The following is a 12,185-nucleotide window of genomic DNA, read 5'->3' as shown; positions in this document are numbered from 1 at the left end:
TGGAGATGCTCCTTCAGGTCTACTGGGCCTTTGAGGCCATTTAGGGCTTTCAAGGTCAGCACCAACACTTTGAATTGTGCTTGGAAACGTACTGGGAGTCAATGTAGGTCTTTCAAGACCAGTGTTATATGGTCTCGGCGGCCGCTCCCAGTCACCAGTCCAGCTGCCGCATTCTGGATTAATTGCAGATTAACTTGGGGGTCGTGCCGTGAGATCGACAGGCAGGAGGTTCGGGGCAGACAGAAAGAACTGCGTCCTCCTTTGCACAGAATTAACCCAATGAACTGCTTCACACAAGCCAATTCCTAAAGCCTTTGTAATCCAAGTTGGAATCACTGCTATTCTCGTTCGCCATTTCCAACCAATACTCTCTTTTTCAAAATTTTATTTGAAAAAAAAAGAGAGAAAATAACCATATTTTTTTTTTGTTTCCTTTCCAACCCTGGACATTTTTGTTTTTTCAAGTATTGCCACTTTCTGCCCATTTCCCCCACAGCAAAACCCCCTCCCCTCGACCCCCCTCCCCTCTCCACCTCCCTCTGCCCGCTTTCTGCCAAGCAGGGGGAGAGAAGGGCAGTGGGGGCAATTCAAGTATAAACCTGCCTGGAGGGCAGAGCGGAAGGGCGTCTCCTGTTTTAGCCCCCAATGTGAAATGTGGGGAAGAGAATTTCAAATTGGGTGAAAGGGTGGGGGGAAACACACATATACACACTTCCGGGAGGGGAAAGGGTCCGTTTCCATGCCTGCCTCCCTCCTACCTGCAGAAGGCAACTGGTCCCTGCTTCCTGCCCCCCAACCTTTCTCAACCTCAAGACCCCTTACCCCCAGTGCAGGGGGCTGGGCGACCCTCTCCCCTCCCTCGCGTCCTGCAAGGCACACCAGCGCTCCTGGATCCTCTCCCTGCCGGTCCCGAGAGGGGATCAGGAACCCGGTTGCCCGAGTTCACACGGGGCTCCCCGCCCCCTTGCCTTGGTAGCCCGTCGGCGCTCCCAGATCCTCTCCCTGCTGCTCTGGAGGGCCGGCGTTTCCTCTCTCCCCGGTGGCGGAGGGTCCTTGTCAGTCGTGGCCGGCCTCGCTGAGGGGCATGTGGCGGATGGTGTGGAAGATCCAGTCCATCTTGGTGGTCCAGCCGCCGTGGTGGGCCTCGTTCATCTGCTTGGTGAAGTACTCCAGCGCCTCCTGCTCCGACTTGTCCAGCGCCAGGGTCTTGCGCAGGTAGGCCACGTCGTCAAAGGACTGCAGCTCCGGCATCCCCGAGCCCAGCATCATGGAGAAGAGGTTGATGAGCAGGTTGGCGTGCTGGCGGATGGTCAGGTAGGCCTTGTAGCACATCTCCTGGAACCTGGGAGGGAGAAGCGGAGGGAGGAGGGACTTGACATGTGGGGAGATGCAGGGCAGATGAGACTTCATCGTGCAACTGTGGAACTCCCTGCCACTGGAGGCAATGATGGTTACTGACTTAAAGGTAAAGGGACCCCTGACCATCTTTCCCAGCCAAGAAGCCCTAAAACAGCCCTTCGTTCTTGTTTTTTTAAATGCTTTTTATTGGTGTTTCATTTAATAAAGGTAAAGGGACCCCTGACCATTAGGTCCAGTCGTAGCCGACTCTGGGGTTGCGGCGCTCATCTCGCTTTACTGGCTGAGGGAGCCGGCGTACAGCTTCCGGGTCATGTGGCCAGCAGGACTAAGCCATTTCTGGTGAACCAGACCAGTGCACAGAAACACCATTTACCTTCCCGCCGGAGTGGTACCTATTTATCTACTGGCACTTTTGTGCTTTCGAATTGCTAGGTTGGCAGGAGCAGGGACCGAGCAACGGGAGCTCACCCCGTCATTGCGGGGATTCGAACCGCCGACCTTCTGATCGGCAAGTCCCAGGCTCTGGTTTAACCCACAGCGCCACCCGCGTCCCAGTGACTGACTTACATGGCTTTAAAAGAGGGTTAGACTAATTCATGGAGGAGGAGGAGGCTAGTGATGGCCTCTAGGCAGGATGCCTCCACTGTTGGAGGCAGAATGCTTTGGAATATTTCTGAAGTTTGCGTGTACACATGTGAGTCTAGCACAGAGCTTTCCGAACTCTTCATGTTCGCGACACACTTTTTAGACGGGCATCATTTCGCGACACAGTGATTCAGTTTTACTAGCAAAGCGGAGGTCAAACTAACCCCTTTCCAGCCCCGGGGGGAGCGCAGGGAGCATTTGCGAGACACACCTACGCACTGCAGCAGACACACTAACATGGCGCAACACCCAGTTCAGAAAGCTCTGCTCTAGTGTGTTGTTCAAGATTCATTTGGAATTAAAAGATGTGATCTTTGAACGTTCTCTCAAATGTAGATTGGAACTTACAGCTTTTCCCTCTAGGTATTAAAAAAATGTAAGAGATGATCTGTGCTGCCATAAAACTTAGGGAACAAGCTGTACTACTAAAAGGATTAAGGTTTTAAATGATAATTTTAGGTTATATTTTAGTGATCAAGATGTATATATATATACACAGTGGTACCTCGGGTTAAGTACTTAATTCGTTCCGGAGGTCCGTTCTTAACCTGAAACTGTTCTTAACCTGAAGCACCACTTTAGCTAATGGGGCCTCCTGCTGCTGCCGCGCCGCCGGAGCACGGTTTCTGTTCTCATCCTGAAGCAAAGTTCTTAACCCAAGGCACTATTTCTGGGTTAGCTGAGTCTGTAACCTGAAGTGTCTGTAACCTGAAGCATATGTAACCCAAGGTACCACTGTGTGTGTGTGTGTGTGTGTGTGTGTGTGTGTGTAATATTTAAATATATTAAATATAGCTATGTTTAACTGTCGCTATATCTGAATTGTCTCTGTTGCACCCAATTGCAATTCAATGTATCCCTGTTGTGCTTTACGATTTTCCTGATATTGTAAGTGACCCGGAACTGGTCTGCGACCGTAATAATAAAATTCATTCATTCATCTGTGCTGTTAACCACAATGGCTATCTTCACAATGGCTATCAGAGGCAGGATAGCTCTAGGAATCACAAGCAGGGAGAGTGTCCCTGTGGCTGTGAGGTCCCGAATGCGGGCTTCCCTTTGGGGAATCTGGCTGGCCACTGCAAGAACAGGATGCTGGACTGGATGGGGTCCCTTGGGCCTGATCCAGCAGCCAGCCTCTTGCATTCTCAGATCAAGTGTATGAGCGTGCAAGGGGGAAAGTAGAAGGGAGGAGCAAACGGGGGAGGAAAACCAGTGTTTGCTGCAAAGGCGGGTGGGTGTGTCATTTGAAGTGTGAAGTCCCAGTTCATGGTGTGTGTGGCTCCTGTACACAGCTGAACGCTACAGAAGCGATGCCATTCTTGAAAAGGGGGGTGAATTGGGGGAGGAAGACAGGCGTGCCTGGTGTGCTCTGGTCCAGGGGGTCACGAAGAGTCGGACACGACTAAACAACAAACAATTGGGTGAGGGAGTCCTTGTCTCTGTGGTTTGGGGGAAGGGAGTGTGGGGAAGCCAGATTCCTGGATTTTGAGTGATGCTGTGGGCGAAGGATGCCTAGTTTGTGTTGTTTTCGGGTGGTGGGGAAGTGAAGGGTTTCCCAGCAAGTTATCAGGAGACCATAACTTTCAACCTTCCTTTTTTTTGCGGGAAATTCCCTTATTCCAGCACCGTTTTCCGCTGCTTTCCGCTGTTAGATATCCCGTAGACCATCCCCGGGACAGGTGAGGCTGCTGATCCCTTATTTTCAAGGCTGCTGATTGTCAACTTTCAAATCTGAAAGTTGACAGCTATGCAGGAGACGTTTGGCCTTACAAATAAAGCTGTACTCGATGGATGAAAGGATATATGATGTCTGACATGACTGAGAATCGGGGAGCCAGAGACGGAGAACTTTAAAGCGTTAAAATCGAGATGTGGAAGTATGGAAACAACGAGGAGAGGCAGGGTTGAGATTTGGAGCTACGCTTTAAGGTCCAGACTCTGGGAAGTCCCAAAAAATTAATTATAATTTGGATGATAATTTGGTCTTTTTTTATTTTAATTGGATTATGATTTGATATGTTAATTGGATGCTTTTTATTGGAAAATTAATAAAAATGATTTAACCCAAATAAAAAAGAGACGTGTGGCCGAAGGCTCCCCACCTCCTACCTCTCGAACTCTTTGGTCTTGGTACATTCCTGCACCCCTTTGCTGATGACGATGAGGAAGTCCTGAGTGAGGACGAAGGGGACTCGCTCCCGCTTGTAGCCAAACTTCTTCTTCTTGTGGTCCAGGAAATGGCCAAAGTCAATGTGGAACAGCTGGTGGAGAAGGCAGCGAGGTGGCACAGAAAGAGAGAGAGAGAGAGAGAAAGAAAGAAAGAAAGAAAGAAAGAAAGAAAGAAAGAAAGAAAGAAGGGGAGGAATTTTTCACTCTTGCTTGTCTTCCTGGGACGAAGGCCGTGGGTGAGAGGGAAGTGTGCGCATTTGTGTAATAATAATAATAATAATAATAATAATAATAATAATAATTATTATTATTATTATTATTATTATTATTAATAATAATACCCTGCCCATCTGGCTGGGTTTCCCCAGCCACTCTGGGCGGCTTCCAACAGACTATTCAAATACAATAGTCTATTAAACATTAAAAGCTTCCCTAAACAGGGCTGCCTTCAGATGTCTCCTAAAAGTCTGGTAGTTGTTCTTCTCTTTGACATCTGGTGGGAGGGCGTTCCACAGGGCGGGCGCCACCACCGAGAAGGCCTTCTGCCTGGTTCCCTGTAACTTGGCTTCTCGCAGCGAGTACAGAAAACCACTCACCTGCCCATCGTCCTTAACCATGATGTTGCTGTTGTGGCGGTCCCCGATGCCCAGGATGAAGGTGGCGACGCAGTAACCGGCGCAGGAACGTGTGAAGAGGTCAATGGCAGCGTCATAGCTGGATCCAGAAAAAGGGGAAACGTTAGCACGAAGGGCCTTGCTGAACTCTGCACACACCAGGGTTAGAAGCATGGGAAGCCACCTTACACTGAGTAAGACCATTGGTCTGTCCTGTTCAGTGTTGTCTACCCTGACTGGCACCTGTGGCTCTCCAGGGAATCCTTTTTTTTTTAAATAATAATATTTTATTAAGTTTAACAATAGAGAAATAGGACAATAAGAACACAAAAAAATATAAAACACAACAATACAAACTTTCACAATACATAAAATACAAACATTTAACAAGAGAAAAAAAAGAACAATCAACACACAAAAAATAGAATAAGAAAAACACGAATCACTCTTTTCTAATTATTCATCTTCAATTAACTTATTTTCCTGACTTCCTCACGCCTCCCTTTTTTATATCCCTTTTTAACAATTAGTTCAGCAAATTCGTATCCTACTACTTTATCCTTATATATTTTACCTCCCAAATTTCAAATTTTTATCTCTTATTACTAGAACCCCTTCATTTTATTTCAATGTCATCAGCATTCATACATTTTACAATACTTCTGTAAATAAATTTTAAATTTCCTCCAATCTTCCACCAACTCTTCTCCCTGGTCTCGGATTCTGCCAGTCATCTCAGCCATTTCCATATAGTCGATTACTTGCATCTGCCATTCTTCCAAGGTGGGTGGCTCTCAGGGAATCCTTCCCAGCCCTATGCGGAGATGCCAGGGATGGAAGCTACAACCTTCTGCGCGCAGAAGCTATGAGCTACGGCAGCCCTTCTTCCTCATCGCCTCACCCCAGTCTCTGCAGCAGACCCCATAACTCCTCTGGTATCCATGCCTCATGCCTCTCGTGGATCCCAAAGCCCTTTTAGCAAATTCTCCCCACAACTCCTGGAATGTTGACAACTTTGTCCTGTGCCATCAAACCTCCCCGTCCTTCCCTTCCCAGAGGGGGAGCAAGACCCACAAAACCCCCCACTTCTTCCTGACCCACAGCTGGCCGCTGCCGCCACCCTGCTGGTTGCTGGTTTGTTTGTGGGCCCGATTCCTGGTGCTCACGTTTAAAGCCCAAAGTGACTCAGGCCCCCAAAAGCTGAAAGGCACCCCCCCTCCTTCCCTGCAGACCCTCTCAAGTGTTAATATCAGCAGAGCGGGCTCTCTTGGTAGTTCTAGGTAAAGGTAAAGGGACCCCTGACCATTAGGTCCAGTCGTGACCGACTCTGGGGTTGCGCGCTTATCTCGCTCTATAGACCGAGGGAGCTGGCGTTTGTCCGCAGACAGCTTCTGGGTCATGTGACCAGCATGACTAAGCCGCTTCTGGCGAACCAGAGCAGCGCACGGAAACACCGTTTACCTTCCCGCTGGAGCGGTACCTATTTATCTACTTGCACTTTGACGTGCTTTCGAACTGCTAGGTGGGCAGGAGCAGGGACCGAGCAATGGGAGCTCACCCCGTCGTGGGGATTCAAACCGCCGACCTTCTGATCGGCAAGCCCTAGGCTCTGTGGTTTAACCCACAGCGCCACCCACGTCCCTTCTTGGCCCAGAATTTTTGGCCCAGAATGAAGGAAGCTGCCTTTATACTGTGCCATACCATGGTGGGGGGGTAATCTACCTCAATATTGTCCACCCTGACTGGCAGCAGCGGCGCTCCAGAGTTTCAGAAAGGGAGCCTGTCTCAGCCCTACCTGGAAATGCCATTGGGGGTTGAACCTGGGACCTTCTGCATGCCAAGCAGGTGCTCTGGCACGGAGCTACGGCCAGGCATTCTCTGCGGTGAGCCCTCGTCTGTGGAACTCCCTCCCCACAGGGAGGCAGCTGGCACCTTCGCTGGACAGCTTTCCTGAATACGCACCGTTTGGCCCAGGCCTTCACCATGCAAGATGCGCATATTTTTAGGACCCACTTGAAAAGTGGCTGTCATTTGGTTGGAACTGAGTTTAGTGCTGCATCTTAAAAAATGGCTGCAACCCACCCTGGGACCCCGTGGTGAGGGGCAGGTAGGGAATGGAGCAAATAACAGTGACTGACCCCTCTCCCTTGTTCTTGTCCTTCAGCCAGTGGTGCAGAGCGTTGCTGTTGAACTGCAGCGCCCCCTTGAGGCCGCCCTTGCACTGGATCTGCATGATGGTGTGGGAGCTCTTGACCACCTCGATGAGGCCCACGCAGTCCCCGATGGAGAGGCAGCCGTAGGGCAGCATCCTGCAAAGGAGCGGGAGGAAGACAAAAGACTGAGATGGCTTGGGGGGGAAACAGGGGATTAGGCATACAGTGGTACCTCGGGTTACATACGCTTCAGGTGACAGATGCTTCAGGTTACAGACTTCACTAACCCAGAAATAGTACCAGTTACAGAAAGGTAGCCGTGTTGGTCTGCCATAGTCAAAACAAAAAAAAAAATTCCTTCCAGTAGCACCTTAAAGACCAACTAAGTTAGTTCTTGGTATGAGCTTTTGTGTGCATGCACACTTCTTCAGATACACTGAAACAGAAGTTGCCAGATCCTTCTATATAGTGAGAAGGTGGGGAGGGGTATTACTCAGAAGGGTGGTGGGAATGGGTGATTGGCAGATAGCTGTGATGAGCCTGTTGACGACTCTTATCGACTGCAATAGGTCTTACAGGAAAAAGCAAAGGAATTTCAGAAATAGACTGGAAAGAGAAGCTGCTGAATTGCAACTCATTACCAAACTTAAAACCATGGAGAGACCTGGTCTGAACAAAGACATCAGATTCTTATCTCATTATACATGACAAAGCCATTTTTCACCTTCTCACCCCTTGCTTTTCCCTGTAAGACCTATTGCAGTCGTTAAGAGTCGTCAACAGGCTCATCACAGCTATCTGCCAATCACCCATTCCCACCACCCTTCTGAGGAATACCCCTCCCCACCTTCTCACTATATAGAGGGATCTGGCAACTTCTGTTTCAGTGTATCTGAAGAAGTGTGCATGCACACGAAAGCTCATACCCAGAACTAACTTAGTTGGTCTTTAAGGTGCTACTGGAAGGAAAAAAAAATTTGTCCAGAAATAGTACCTCGGGTTAAGAATTTTGCTTCAGGATGAGAACAGAAATTGTGTGGTGGCGGCAGCGGGAGGCCCCATTAGCTAAAGTGGTGCTTCAGGTTAAGAACAGTTTCATGTTAAGAACGGACCTCTGGAACGAATTAAGTTCTTAACCCGAGGTACCACTGTAGTCATGGAAGGTCAGGAAGTTTAAATGGAGCCTCCAGGTTTAGGGACAGCCTACCTCTAAGGGACACAGGTGGCGCTGTGGGTTAAACCACAGAGCCTAGGGCTTGCCGATCAGAAGGTCGGCAGTTCGAATCCCTGCGACGGGAATTATTTCATACCCACCCACAGCCCCAATGGTTGCTGTTTTGATAAGGATTTCTCGCTGGACCCCTTCTTGGTGGCAGGGAGGGTGCAGCTGTTTATAGTCTGGCACCCCGACTTTATTTAAAACCAACCCATGAAAAGTCTGCAACCTCGCCTCTGAAAACAGCACTTCTGGAACACACCTAGACACTTCTGGACTTGGGGCAGTGTGTGTGTTCTCCAGCAAAAGAGAATTCACTTGTTTTCAAAGCAAAGGTCCAAACGAGGATGAAAGAGCAGGCAAAAGTCCCACCCCACGACACGTTGCCTTAACGCTACCTGAGATCCAGTCCTTGGTTCTGCCACATGCTCTCCATGATCCGGATGATCTGCAGAGTCAACATATCTTGCCGGAGGTCTGGGGAATTACAGAAGAGATGATTAAAATAAAGAGGTGACTGGAGTGGTCAGGAGTGAGTTGTCCCCTGGTGGGCTGAGAGGCTGGGTGTGTGGGTGTGAGATTCAGTGCTGATGCGGGGAGAAAAAATAGCCGAGAAGAGAGAGGAAGTCATGGGTCCTAGTGTGTCTCTTAGGTTCTTATTTTTGTGTATATTATGTACCGTATTTTTCGTAGTTTTTAGAGGAGGAAAACAAGAAAAAAAATATTCTGAACGAAACAGTGGATGTATGATTTTTGTGGTGCAGGCTGTAGCCATGGACATGCTATGTGATCTGATGGTGAATTTGGGGTGACCCAATGCAAAAATCCTGAGGATCCATGGGCTTTTACCTCCCCCCCTCCCAGGCAGCCTCCTTTATCTCTAGCGTCCCTTATCTCCCTCCCCGATCGCTTTCCAATCAGCTGCTTCCTTTCAACACCCCCTTCCCTCTTTCAAAAAAAAGAGCATGATCTGCTTTTTTCCCCTGGGCAATTCGGCTCCAGGGACCACACATTCACTCCATAAGAGGCACAGACATTTCCCCTTACTTTTTAGGAAGAAAAAAGTGCATCTTATGGAGCAGAAAAACGGTATATGTATATTTGTGTATATCAATTTTGAGTGTTATTTTTGAGCTTTGCGAAGCTTGGGAAGCAGTACCACAGAGGGGTCTTTCCTTGGGTGGGTGAGAGTCTTGGGTAGGAGGTAGCAACCTGGATGAGAGTCAGATGGCTGTCTGGGCTGGGCCTTGGCAAGAAAGAAAGGCGTGTGAAGAGGGAACGGATGCCTGACTCTTAAGAGTCTTCCCTCCCCCCCAAAAAAAGTGCTTTTTGCTTTGTGGGGATTTTATTGTTCTCGTTATTACTGTAGTTTTCCAGTTTCGTCGACGGTTTCCTATACAGTTTGCAAACTGCTTAGAGACCGTTTGGGCATCAAACCGGGTATAAATGTATGAAATAAATAAATAAAATGCCAAAACTTGCACTGGAAGTAACTCTCTGCCACTGGGTGTTACCTGATGGTTTGGGGGTTTTTTAAGGATATATAAACAGATGGAGAAAAGATCTGCCTAAGTGCCTGGCTGCAAGACGTTGTGGGCAGTGGAATCACATCTGGTAATGGATTTTCCCATCATGCTCCATACAAGCCCCTCTGGGGGAATAACTGAATGGGTGCAATCTGAAGGAGCAAAGGGGTTCAGGAACCTTGGGCCTAAGGGCTGAATGTGTCCCTCCAAACCGCTCTTATCTGCCCTCTCCCAACTCCCTCATTGCTCCTTGTTTGCCCCCAAGTATTTCTGCCTGGAAAGGCTGGGCTGGATGAATCCCAGGCTGGAATTAAGATTGCAGGAAAACTATCAACAACCTCAGATATGCAGATGACACAACCTTGATAGCAGAAAGTGAGGAGGAATTAAAGAACCTTTTAATGAGGGTGAAAGAGGAGAGCGCAAAATATGGTCTGAAGCTCAACATCAAAAAAACGAAGATCATGGCCACTGGGCCCATCACCTCCTGGCAAATAGAAGGGGAAGAAATGGAGGCAGTGAGAGATTTTACTCTCTTGGGCTCCATGTTCACCGCAGATGGTGACAGCAGTCACGAAATTAAAAGACGTCTGCTCCTTGGGAGAAAAGCAATGACAAACCTAGACAGCATCTTAAAAAGCAGAGACGTCAACTTGCCAACAAAGGTCCGTATAGTTAAAGCCATGGTTTTCCCAGTAGTGATGTATGGAAGTGAGAGCTGGACCATAAAGAAGGCTGATGGCCGAAGAATTGATGCTTTTGAATTCTGGTGCTGGAGGAGACTCTGGAGAGTCCCATGGACTGCAAGAAGATCAAACCTCTCCATTCTGAAGGAAATCAGCCCTGAGTGCTCACTGGAAGGACAGATCCTGAAGCTGAGGCTCCAAGACTTTGGCCACCTCAGGAGAAGAGAAGACTCCCTGGAAAAGACCCTGATGCTGGGAAAGATGGAGGGCGCAAGGAGAAGGGGGCGACGGAGGACGAGATGGTGGGACAGTGTTCTCGAAGCTACCAGCATGAGTTTGAACAAACTGCGGGAGGCAGTGGAAGACAGGAGGGCCTGGCGTGCTCTGGTCCAGGGGGTCACAAAGAGGCGGACACGACTAAACGACTAAACAACAACAATTTCTGCCTGGCTGGATGTGACACTGAACTCTAGCAATGCCTCTGGATTGCCTGGATGGAGGATAGAGAGGGGTGTGTGAGTTTGTGTAGAAACAAGTCCATGGTATGAAGGTAAAATTTACATTGATTGCTCCACCCACTTTTGCCTCTGGCCCCCTCCACAACTTGCATGTGGCCCTCGGGATGAAAAGGGTTCCCCGCCCCTCTGCTGCAAGCAATGCTCCTGGCTCTTCTCTCTCCCCCTCATCCATCCCTGAGCTCCCTTCCCACTCACCATCTCCATTTTTAAAAATGATCTCGTGGTTTGTGAAGAGCAGCTCGGACATGATGTCGGGATTCTCCCAGTTCAGCCACAAGGGGCGCTTGGCCGAAGACATGATCCGGCACTCGTCCAACCTGGAGAAGAGGGAACATCTGGTCACAGCTGTGTGCTCGGAGGCTGCTTTGAGCTGCCCCCCCTGCCACCAGCCCTCTTCCAGGGGACCCAGGAGTCCGGGTCCCTTTCCTGCCCCCTCCTTCCCAACCCCCGCTGCTTCAAATGGCCGAAACCTTTCCCTTGGTCTCACCGGAGGTTGCCCAGCTGGTGCACTGGGTTGAGGGGACAGATGAAGCCCTGAAGCGCCTCCATGTAATCTGGCCTCCTCATCTGCTCCACCAGGAACTTCATCTGCATCTTGGGAGGAGGGCGAGGAGGAGAGCAGGGACAGAGAGAGGAAGAGAAAAGAGCCCCTGAGCTTCTGCAAAGCGTCTCCGTACACAGCTGCAGTTAAGCCCAGCCACTCACACATGACGGGAAGTGGCTCTGCTTCCACGCAGGCCTGAGCCTCAGAACCTCTTCCGTTTGGAAAATTAACCACAGCCGAGCTTTCTTAAACGGGGAGCTGGGTTAATCTGCTGCAGCAAAAACAGGTCTTGTGGCACCTTAAAGACTAAGAACACGAAAACAGCCCTGCTGGATGAGGCCTGTGGCCCATGCAGTCCAGCATCCTGTTTCTCATAGTGGCCACCCAGATGCCCCAGTGGGAAACCCACAATAGGTATGGGCACTTTTCTACAGCAATAGTACCGTATTTTTCGCTCTATAAGACACACTTTTCCCCTCCTAAGAAAGTAAGGGGAAATGTGTGTGCGCCTTGTGGAGCGAATGCAGGCAGGAGGCTCTGCTCGGCGCTCCCTTTAAAGAGCCGCGTGGAGCGTGTGTGTGGCTCTTGGGGGCTTTTCCCCGAGGAGGAGAAGGGCTGCCCTTCGCCCTCCTCGGGGAAAGCCCCCAAGAGCCGCACACACGCTCTTTAAAGGGAGTGCGGCTCTTGGGGGAGCCTTCATCCCGCTGCCCGGGAGAGGCTGCGTGCGGCTATCCCATAAGCCAGGATAGCAA

At 49.6% G+C, this 12,185-nt stretch overlaps 1 protein-coding gene across 4 annotated transcripts in view; it reads right to left on the bottom strand.

Annotated features, from left to right (window-relative positions):
• Positions 1–368: 368 nt before the first annotated feature.
• Positions 369–12,185, bottom strand: part of LOC128400189 (phosphatidylinositol 4,5-bisphosphate 3-kinase catalytic subunit alpha isoform-like) — a 32,283-nt gene continuing 20,466 nt past the window's right edge. For 3 of the 4 annotated variants that reach the window (XM_053362260.1, XM_053362259.1, XM_053362261.1), the window contains 7 exons: positions 11,377–11,483; positions 11,085–11,206; positions 8,558–8,636; positions 6,929–7,099; positions 4,773–4,890; positions 4,117–4,268; positions 369–1,342 (listed from right to left, as the gene is read on the bottom strand). In XM_053362260.1, the coding sequence (XP_053218235.1) occupies positions 1,057–1,342; positions 4,117–4,268; positions 4,773–4,890; positions 6,929–7,099; positions 8,558–8,636; positions 11,085–11,206; positions 11,377–11,483 (1,035 nt within the window). In that variant the 3' untranslated portion in view covers positions 369–1,056. The remainder of the gene's footprint in view (positions 1,343–4,116; positions 4,269–4,772; positions 4,891–6,928; positions 7,100–8,557; positions 8,637–11,084; positions 11,207–11,376; positions 11,484–12,185) is intronic. The other variant, XM_053362262.1, reaches the window with a different exon arrangement.

This window comes from Podarcis raffonei, chromosome 13 (genome assembly GCF_027172205.1).
Source record: "Podarcis raffonei isolate rPodRaf1 chromosome 13, rPodRaf1.pri, whole genome shotgun sequence".
NCBI classification, from domain to species: domain Eukaryota; kingdom Metazoa; phylum Chordata; class Lepidosauria; order Squamata; family Lacertidae; genus Podarcis; species Podarcis raffonei.
The sequence above is the reverse complement of the archived record's forward strand: the minus strand, read 5'-3'. Positions and strand labels throughout refer to the sequence as shown.